The following is a 10,212-nucleotide window of genomic DNA, read 5'->3' as shown; positions in this document are numbered from 1 at the left end:
ATTTTTTTATAAAAAAATAAAAATAAAAAGCACATAATTTCCTTTCCAGTTCTTATTTATACACTAATTTAAATTGGTCTATCACATAAAATACTTTGAAGTCTGTGTTAAAAGTGCCATATTTGCATAAAGTTTTAGGGGCATATAAAGTTAGCACAATGATTAGTAAATATAAAAAAATACATTATCCCAGAAAACCTTTTTGTTAATCCTTCCTAACTGCAGCCATCTATAAGACCGAGAGCAATCGGGGTGAAGGACACTCCAGCTGGAGGGAGGATAAATTTCGTCATAAAAGACAAAAGTTTATTTTATCAAAACATTACACACACACAAACACACAGAAATGTCAAAAGTCAGAAGAGGAAAACAAAGTCAAAGGGGTATGCAGAAAATGAGTCTCCTCTGACAGCACCACAAAGTGAAGGGGCCAAACAAGCAGCAGAGTAACAGAGGTCGAACTGTGGACTGAGGGGATGAAGGCCTGGGAGACCAAATCAAGTTTTATTTGTCAAAGGAGAGTTCAGTTCTGGGCTTCCTTTAAACAAAGAAGAAGTGCTTAAAGTCAAAAGGTGGCAGTACTTACTGGAAAGTAAAAGGTTTGGAGAAGAACATGAAGGAAAGTACGATAGTCATGGCCTTTCTCCCGGTGGTCACTGAAAAAAGAGTCAACAGGACCATCAGTGCATGTTTGCTGTACTTTCCTACACTTCAATACAAAAAGAAAAGCAAAACTTCAACTTCTTTTGTACATTTAAACCAGATTATTTTAAGTTCTTAAGCGTGTATAATCAGATTAAATTCAAGTATGGCATTATTTGGAGTCTACGTTAGCAATACTGTTATATATTTACCTGTCACCGCAGCTAGGGCACCAAAAAGCTTGATTAAGGCCAACACAAAAGAGATTCCAAAATAACCCGTGAGGGAGAAGACGAAGGCATAACCGTATGTTTTGACAGGGTGCTGAAAAAAAGAGTAGATGGTKACACAGATAAGTATTCAATAATTTCCTCATCCTAAAAAAAGACTGAACACATTCTGAGTCACGTTACATGACAGCAATATAAACTCRTGTTGTCTCACAACGTATTCACCTCTGAGCAGAAAGCTACTGCTGGTCCCAGTCCACCCACACCGAGCAGACCTGCCAGTATGTAGACAAAACCAATAGAGTACGAGTACAGCACCTGTCAACACACAAAGCACCCCACCAATCGGTGACATTTCAAATTAATATCATCATCCTGCAGCCTAAACATTGGGCTCAAATATCTAATGACACACAAAGCAGGGCTCGTTATTCTCGTCTCTGCTTATAAACACGCCAACAGGTCTACACCTGTTCTCGTCTAACGCACAGACTTTTTTCAGTTCAGTGGTTTACCATTTCGGAGTTGGARCCGTTGTAGAGTTTCATGGCTTTCTCCTGCACATTTCCAATGGCAGCGTCTGCGCACAGCGCCAGAGAGATAAGCATGACACCTGTAYGCAACACACATACACACACAGTCAGCTAATAGATCAGTCATGAGCCGAAATAAGACTCAATATAAAGCAAACCTGCTAATCACAATAATTACACTGGTTTAAAAATGTTTCAACCATTAAGAAGGTAGACCCTAACATTATACAAACGTGTCCTGGACAGGTTCATGTACCGTAATTTCCAGATTATCGAGTGCGCTTGAAAAGAGGTCGACCGATACATCGGCCAGACAATATTTTTGGACGATATTTGTGTTTTTTTTCTTGTATCGGCATCAGTGGATACGTGCTGTGTTCGCTGATCCATCAGCGCATTCAGCAGCCATGCCTAAAGATCATGAGACCGCATTACTGCTCGCATCATGGCAGAGAGCGGCTAGCAACAACAAGGGTCAGTTTTCATCTTTTAATGTGTTTAACTTCATTTAGCTGCATCTGCCCTTTGAAAGTCTGCCTTTGYCTCACTGTAAATGGAGGAAGGAAAAAGCAATATGGGCTTCAGGAATCGACCCAAATAATCGACAGCACATATCTGGGATTGGTTAGATCAAAATAATCAGTATTGGCCTTAAAACACTTGTATTAGTCAATCTCTACACTTGAATCTAAACTGCAGCCAMTAAATAAAAAAGAAAAAAAAGTGTACGTAGGCCACAGGTGTCCACATTGTAGTAGGGGTGTAAATTACCAGCTTTATCACGATACGATATTATAGTGCTGGGCGGTATAACGTTTTGTACCGAAAACTGCTTATTTTTGTTATGATATGACTTTTCTGAGTACCGGTGTAAATAGCCTGAACACGTGTGGAACGTTTCGTCGCGGCCGCCAGGGAACTGTTTCCCCAGGGACACATTTCGTTGCAGCACCGCTAAGCGCATTAGCATGCTAACRTTTTTGTTGGAACAACTGGTGGCGGGTGGTGTGTTTCAGCCGCTTATATGGTCTGACGTACGTCGAACATCGAACATCCCGTTTTCACCATCGCTGAATGTAGTAAACAACTCTTCAGTGTCGTGCACGGTTAGATTTAATGCGCTACATTATAAAACCACTGCACGAAGGTTCCAGATAAAAACAAGGGCAGTGTTGTGTAAAATGGAGACATTAATGCATGGAGACTCTAGCGTGCTTCTATTGTGAAAAGCCCGGGGATATTACATTGAAATGTTTGGATGACGATTTGATATTTCTCGATATCATGAAGTCTGTCATGATACGATTTCGATTCAGTTCAATTCACATGTCTGCGATCAATTTAATGCAATATCATATGTCCATCTAACACAATGACTGTATTAGATGGGCATATGTTATTGATTCCCATCGAGCATATGATGACGATCTAGATCGATATTTTCATTTTGCCTCGATAAAACTGAATCATGAACCATTCAAATCGATGGATCGATGTATCATTACACCCCTACATTGTAGTATGAGACATTTACACAGAAAGACGTTACAGACGGGTGTGTCTGTTAGTAGAGGGGAGTAGGGGACGCACAAATCTATCACCGCACCGTAMCACAATCCCARCACAYATTATGCGCCTGSCACACAAAACCAGCACATTTGTCCCYCACACAGTGTTCATGCATGTTTCAGGAAGTTMAATTTAAGACCTTTTAAGACCATGAAGAATGACATTTAAGACCAAAGCGACGCATTAAAAGCATTCAAATGATCCCAAAAATCTTAAAGAAACCTTTTATTGGAATCAACTCAGCTATGAAAGAATATTTAATTTTGATACAAGAACACCAAATTATTTTAATGAAACGGTCATATCTATGAGACCTTCATATCGACTGCTGTGGACCGCTTCCAACTGAGTGCAAAAATCACTTATTTTTGCCTGCAGTTGTCACGGGATTTTTAGTTTAATACGTTCAAAGACTGGTAGCAAACTAAGCACTTCACAAAGACAGATCRCATCAACCTCTGATTACTGTGCTTTATGCAGCCAACACTTCTCGGGAATGATTGAAAGTAAAAAAACAAATAAGACTTGACAAATTAATATGCAAGACTTTGGATGAAAATATGGGAGTTTTTAAGACTTTTTTAAGGCCTAAAATTTGGATTTTCAAATTTTAGACTTTTTTTTATACTTTTTAAGACCCGCACATAGCAACCCACACAATGTCCCGCCTTTTACTGGGTCAAATTATAGAAAGTCAAATAAAGAAAATAAAAACTCGAGAAACATTTAGTGGTGATTTGTAACCATTAGATAATGCCTCCTTGTCTCTCTGCCTCCTGTGCAGGAGGAGGAGGAGGGAGAAAGACACAAAGGCAGAGATGCAGCATCAGCAGGCAATCACAACGCATCACTGTTAAAAAAAAAATAATAAAAACAGGGCAGAAAAATGGATTTGATTTACACAAACTGTAAAGAAAATTATGTCAAAGAAACGAAAACGCAGCAAAAMAAATACAGAGAAATGGGTGAGGTCAGTGAAAGGTGATTCTCAGAGAAATTTGCCAAAGTTACTTTTCATTTCTTCATGAAGGTGAACAAAMCATGAAGCGATGCCGTTAGTGTTCGACACGTGAAAACTGTTGCAGCTTGTAGTCCAGAAATTACGATAATAGTTGAAGATGATTTTGTTGTAGCAAAAACTGAGTTGTGCGTTTAGATCCTGAAGAAATTACCTGTAACGTTGAAGTTGGGAGCCACTTTGCTGTCAGCCAGGGTAAACCAGATGAGTCCCAGACTCATACAGAGGGCAGCTGACACATCGATCAGATTATATCTTTTACCTTCAAACACAAAGCAATACCCGTTAACACGACACGCAAAACAAAAGAAACCGTATGTTCCAGAAACATATTACAACCCATTTATGGTTTTCAAAAACCCAGTAAACCTAAAGTTATAGCAGAGTAGTCTACTCAGTTTAAAGTTTGAGGATATGCAAAACAACAACAAAAAAGTGTATTAAAAAGAGGGAAAAAGCAAAAGACACAAACAAGAAGATGAAAACCGACTGACGGACGGATGCCTTCAGGTTGACAGGAGGAAGTAGCATCAGGTTGGCTGTGGTCGGCTTTGATTCCCCCACTCATCTTTGAAGGGCCTCACATCAGATACAACCCTGAACCCCCTCCCGTCTCTCCTTTTTGCTTTCTAAGTGAACAAATGTTTTTCACTCTGCCCTTTAGGGACTGTGGTCCTCACATCTAYTCATTGAAAGAAAGAGGCGGGGGTACTAAACTCATCTGAGGTTCAGGACACAGAMGTTTGASACGGACAGCATGACTGAACTCTGAYGACTAAAACCAGGTGGATGAAAAGGATGAACTAAAAACTTCACAAGATTCATACGATGGCTTTAATGTGTTGCTCTTCTAAYGTCTCACTGATTATAGTTAAATCATGTTATGCTGATTTAAAAAAACAGGTGTTAAATCATAGAAAAACTTGTACAACTTCACCTTCTGATTAATTTAAATTAGAAGCTTAGAAGTGTAAAAACAAATTAGATTAGTTATSTTTAGCCATTCTAAAATTATTTTCCAAAGTAAAAAACATACAAAAATYCTAAAAGACAAAAATAATAATAAAAATCCTTTATAATATCAAAACTAGGGGATTGCAGGAAAATGTTCACATATACAGCGGGTAAAGTAAGTATTGAACATGTCACCATTTTTCTCAGTAAATATATTACTAGAGGTGCTAATGACATGAAATTTTCACCAGATGTYGGTAACAACCCAAGTGATCCATACATACAAAGAAATCAAACCATAAATGTCCAGAAATGAAGTTATTTGTAATAATGTGGAATGGCACAGGGMAAAAGTATTGAACACACTTACTGAAATTTATCTAATACTTTGTACAAAAGCCTTTGTTGTCAATGACAGCTTCAAGACGCCTCCTGTATGGAGAAACTAGTGGCATGCATTGCTCAGGTGTGATTTTGGCCCATTCTTCCACACAAACAGTCTTCAAATCTTGAAGGTTTCGTGGACCTCTTCTATGAACTCTGATCTTTAGTTCTTTCCATAGATTTTCTGTTGGATTCAGGTCAGGTGATTGGCTGGGCCATTCCAGCAGCTTTAGTTTCTTTCTCTGAAACCAACTGAGAGTTTCCTTGGCTTTGTGTTTGGGCTCATTGTCTTGCTGAAATGTCCAGCCACGTTTCATCTTCATCATCCTGGTAGATGGAAGCAGATTTTATCAAGAATGTCTCTGTACATTTTTCCACTCATCCTTCCTTCAATTATTTGAAGTTTGCCAGGACCATATGCTGAAAAACAGCCCCACACCATGATGTTCCCACCTCCAAACTTCACTGTTGGTATGGTGTTTTTGGGCTGATGTGCAGTGCCATTTGACCTCCAAACATGATGTGTATTCTGGCATCCAAACAGTTCAATGTTGGTCTCATCTGACCAGACTATATTCTCCCAGTATTACACAGGCTTGTYTAAATGTTGTGCAGCAAACTTTAAAGGAGCTTCAACATGCTGTTTCTTCAGCAGTGGAGTCTTGCGTGGTGAGCGTGCATACAGGCCATGGTGGTTCAGTGCATTACTTATTGTTTTCTTTGAAACAATCGTACCTGCTAATTCCAGGTCTTTCTGAAGCTCTCCACAAGTGGTCCTTGGCTCTTGGCCAACTCTTCTGATAATTCTTTTCACTCCTCTGTCAGAAATCTTGTGAGGAGCACCTGGTCGTGGTCGGTTTATGGTGAAATAATGTTCTTCCCACTTCTGAATTATGGCCCCAACAGTGCTCACTGGAACCTTCAGAAGTTTAGACATTCTTCTGTAACCGATGCCATCATTATGCTTTGCAACAATAAGGTTGTGAAGGTCTTGAGAGAACTCTTTACTTTTACCCATCATCAGATGGTTCTTGTGTGATACCTGGCCATCATTTGGGACTGAACCAGCTGATATTAACTTGCACTGACAAGGGGCAGGCTTGTTTTCTAATTACTGAGAGAGTTCAGCTGGTGTCTTGTCTTTCCATGCCTTTTTACACCTCCCTTTCTTCACGTGTTCAATACTTTTTCCCTGTGCCATTCCACATTATTACAAATAACTTCATTTCTGGACATTTATGGTTTGATTTCTTTGTATGGATCACTTGGGTTGTTACCGACATCTGGTGAAAATTTCATGTCATTAGCACCTCTAGTAATATATTTACTGAGAAAAATGGTGACGTGTTCAATACTTATTTTACCTGCTGTATAAAATACACATTTTTTTATTTGCATAAAAAGTTGTCCAAAAGGCAGCAAACAAATGAATTCTTGTTTAGTCTGTTAGTGCTTACAAACAAACTAACTTTGTATAAAGACTCCTCCAATCATGACTGGGATGAGTTTACAGCACTTGAAGATGACTTGTGTTGGGTAGTTCAAGTATCCCAAAGAGGTATTGGACAGGCCCATGGTGCCTACTGTTAAAAATGCTATGATCATATAGGTCTTCCCTGGTATCCTAAAGAAGAAGAAGAAGAAGAAAATAAAATATTGAATATCTTATGAGTTTATTAAAAAGGAAGGAGGAGGTGGAATCCCAACCTTCTGCGTTTGTCTTGTGTGAGCTGTAGCTCCACGAGTCCAAACATGGAGTAAAAGCCAAACTGGACCAGAGTCAGGTACCAACCAAAYGGCTTGAATCCTTCTACAGAAAAGATCAGCTCCTGTTGGCAAGAGGAAAATACAGAAATGTGCAGCGTGCTTATTTCCTTCAGGTAGTTTTCATTTACACAAAATACACAAAGGCATAAATTAAATGTGGTCATTCTCCTACACCGTCCCTCTGTCTTCTTACCTGCAAGTATCCATAGATCAGATAAAAGAGGAAGACTCCAGCTACACARGTGATGAACTGTTTAGGGGCACTTAAGCTGCTAAGGTTGATTCCAAGAACCCTCAGCTCCTCCACAGACTTTATGTGAGGTGACATCACCTCTGTGGACGACGGGATGGAAATGGAAATGTACTTCCGCGAATTGTTGTAGCCCCCCAAGCCATATTTGGCACTCATCGTGTCTGTGGCTGCTGGAAGCTGCGGGAACACAAACACAAAGAAGAGCTTTAAAAGTGGCAAAAAGGGAGGAAACTTTTTAGAGTGTTGTATTATTTGTGTAAGACATCTGTTACATTTACAGAGTCAGGTTTCAAAAAAGGAATTACCAAAAGAAATTTGCATACAAGCATTTAAATATTTTTATGCTGACAGTATTATTCATAGGGTGACTGGGCTTAAATTATGAACATTTGATTTATTCACCTTTCGACAAGAAAATCAGTAAAGAAAAAAATAAATGGTGGGAAAAATGAAAGGTAGTAAAACGCAGACATCATGCAGTACATAAACATTTACTAAAATCTAGCAGGTTAAAATCGTTAGGAGAGTCAAACAATGCTGTAYAAACTTTCAAATTAGGTCCTTTATAAAGTGGCATTTGCAACTTAAAAAAGCAGTAAGTAAATCTATCTTAAAACACATKTTTGTCATGCAGCTGCAAATCTGTAAAACTCACATTACAGAGTGATTAATTATTGCCAGCTTTGTTCAGCTCATAATTGTTTTTTCCTGTAATTTCTATACTTTTCACAATATATTTATAGCTAAAGGAAAAACATAAAATACAAAATATCCTAACCCTTAATCTCATACCTAATAGCTGCACTGATCTCTATATTTAAGAGATTATGTAATGCCTTACAGATGTAATCCTTAAATAAATGCACATATTTCKGTTTTGAATTTCTAGTGCACTTATTTTGTTTCCTGAGGAAAATCTAAACACAATAGCTTTTAAGATTGCACTAATTATCAAGTTGACATTTGCCTGATATACACAGYATAAGATAACTGTACTCCAGCCTTGAGTTAAACAAACTACATTAATCTAAAACCTATAATTATTCACCTAAATTAGATGACTGGCTGTGTTTTAGGCACTTGCAAAACTGATTTAACTATGAAACAAACAATTTTGTGTTATTTTTAAAGTGTGACAGCAATTTAGCTTTGTAAAAGAAACATTTAGCAACCTTGAGAATTAATTTAGAAGAATATATAAGGATTTAAAGGAACAATATGYTCTTCCTTAGCCATTAAGTTAGCTACAACAGCAGGGTTGTTACCTGTTAACACGTCCGGGTTTCTTTAAGCGTGTTTATCATCTGTCAGAAGTTGAAATCATTCCCCTGCTCGTCTTGCCCTCATCTTTTACAAAGTACGAAGCCTTTCATATCTTCACTTTCCGGTGACAAGCGGCGGAAACGCGAGCAGCCGCCGGTTAGCCTGCTAAAGGCTAACGAGCAGCCAACAACTTCCGCTTTCCTCCGCTCTGACCTCTGAACTCTGCTGCGATTGGTCCGCTGCTGAGACACGCTCGCGCTGCTGCAGCAGGTGAATTAGTGAAGGTAATTAACCACTGAAACTGGTTATGTCGGGTTTAATTATGTAACTATGTTATAGGGTTTCATAGSAATACAAAATATACAAAATGTAATAAATAAAGAAGTTTTAAATGGAAGTTAAAGAAGAAGTCAGCATTTCTTGGACGTACCTGTGTGGAAGAGTCCATCTTGACTGGTGAGTTGAGTTCCCACCGTCTTTACATCACAAAGTAAATACAAGGAGATCCGGTACTTCCGGTTCCATGACTAGCATTCTTCTGTAAACAGTGTTATCAAAAATGACCCCAATATTTGTTGTCACACATGGGACACAGTTTACTCTTTTAAATAAAAGTCATCATTACAAAATAATGACATTAATTCACTTAAAGGTTTATTTTTCAATCAGTAGCATTTAGGGAGACACTCAGCTTCTCCCTATTAGTAGTTTTTCTGAAACTGGTTCTAATGGGACATTCCAGTCATTTTCAAGTGGAGTTCTGTGAAAAAAATAAACAAATAAATAAACAACTTGCCTGTAAGAGACTGCAGCTATTTGAACAACTTCAATTTGGTATGTTCCCCCCCATTCCATCTACCTTTACACTACTGAGAAACAGGCAACACATGGGCTCTGTCTCAGTTCAGGGGCTGGGTCCTCATGAGTGCGCATTTGTCGGCCGCATACGTCATTGCCCGGCGCGGAGGACTGTCCCAATTTGAAGGCTCCTCATCACGCGGCCGAGGAATGCGTCCTWCTTCCTGTCGAAATCCGAGGATGCATCCATGTATCCTCACCAGCCGAGGATATCCCAGGATTCAATGCGTGGGCAGCAAAATGATCTGAGAAATGAAGACGGTGGTGTTTTTATTTTTTTAACGTGTCGGCGCAGTTTGGAAATTCACCATGGACCGAAGGATTTGTTTTTTAAAAGTTTAGCAACTTAGCTGATGAAATTTATGCTGCAATAAGATGTTAAATAAAAGAAAATGCAACTACAAGTTACGAGAATAAAGTATTATAAGAATAAAATCATAATATCACGAGATTAAAGTCATAATATTATGAGAATAAAATCGTAATATTACGAAATTAAAGTCATACTACAAGAAAAAAGTCATAATATCCTAGTCTTTACGTGAAAAAGCATGCAGTCATCACTGCATTAAAATGAGGATGTTGTCAAGTTGTTCTTTATTGTTTATAAATAAATAGTTATCTTTTAGCACCAATTATCAGCAGCAGGACATGGAAATTGTGCAAACGACTATATGATATGATGTATTGTATTGACTATATGATGTATTGTAATTAATAGATGCATTGACAGATTTAGTC

At 38.4% G+C, this 10,212-nt stretch overlaps 1 protein-coding gene and 1 long non-coding RNA gene across 2 annotated transcripts in view; one reads left to right on the top strand and one right to left on the bottom strand.

Annotated features, from left to right (window-relative positions):
- slc35b3 (solute carrier family 35 member B3) overlaps window positions 1–8,848 on the bottom strand; it is an 11,828-nt gene extending 2,980 nt beyond the window's left edge. The window contains exons 1-9 of the mRNA XM_014008511.1: window positions 8,616–8,848; window positions 7,291–7,527; window positions 7,038–7,159; window positions 6,800–6,954; window positions 4,147–4,254; window positions 1,388–1,485; window positions 1,098–1,190; window positions 855–966; window positions 587–656 (exon numbers count right to left, since the gene is read on the bottom strand). Of these exons, the coding sequence (XP_013863965.1) occupies window positions 587–656; window positions 855–966; window positions 1,098–1,190; window positions 1,388–1,485; window positions 4,147–4,254; window positions 6,800–6,954; window positions 7,038–7,159; window positions 7,291–7,506 (974 nt within the window). The 5' untranslated portion in view covers window positions 7,507–7,527; window positions 8,616–8,848. The remainder of the gene's footprint in view (window positions 1–586; window positions 657–854; window positions 967–1,097; window positions 1,191–1,387; window positions 1,486–4,146; window positions 4,255–6,799; window positions 6,955–7,037; window positions 7,160–7,290; window positions 7,528–8,615) is intronic.
- Window positions 8,849–8,863: 15 nt separating this feature from the next.
- Window positions 8,864–10,212, top strand: part of LOC106517587 (uncharacterized) — a 111,765-nt gene continuing 110,416 nt past the window's right edge. Inside the window, exon 1 of the long non-coding RNA XR_001310225.1 lies at window positions 8,864–9,069. This is a non-coding gene — a long non-coding RNA (uncharacterized LOC106517587). The remainder of the gene's footprint in view (window positions 9,070–10,212) is intronic.

This window comes from Austrofundulus limnaeus, unplaced genomic scaffold (assembly GCF_001266775.1).
Source record: "Austrofundulus limnaeus strain Quisiro unplaced genomic scaffold, Austrofundulus_limnaeus-1.0 Scaffold50, whole genome shotgun sequence".
NCBI classification, from domain to species: Eukaryota; Metazoa; Chordata; class Actinopteri; order Cyprinodontiformes; family Rivulidae; genus Austrofundulus; species Austrofundulus limnaeus.
The sequence above is the reverse complement of the archived record's forward strand: the minus strand, read 5'-3'. Positions and strand labels throughout refer to the sequence as shown.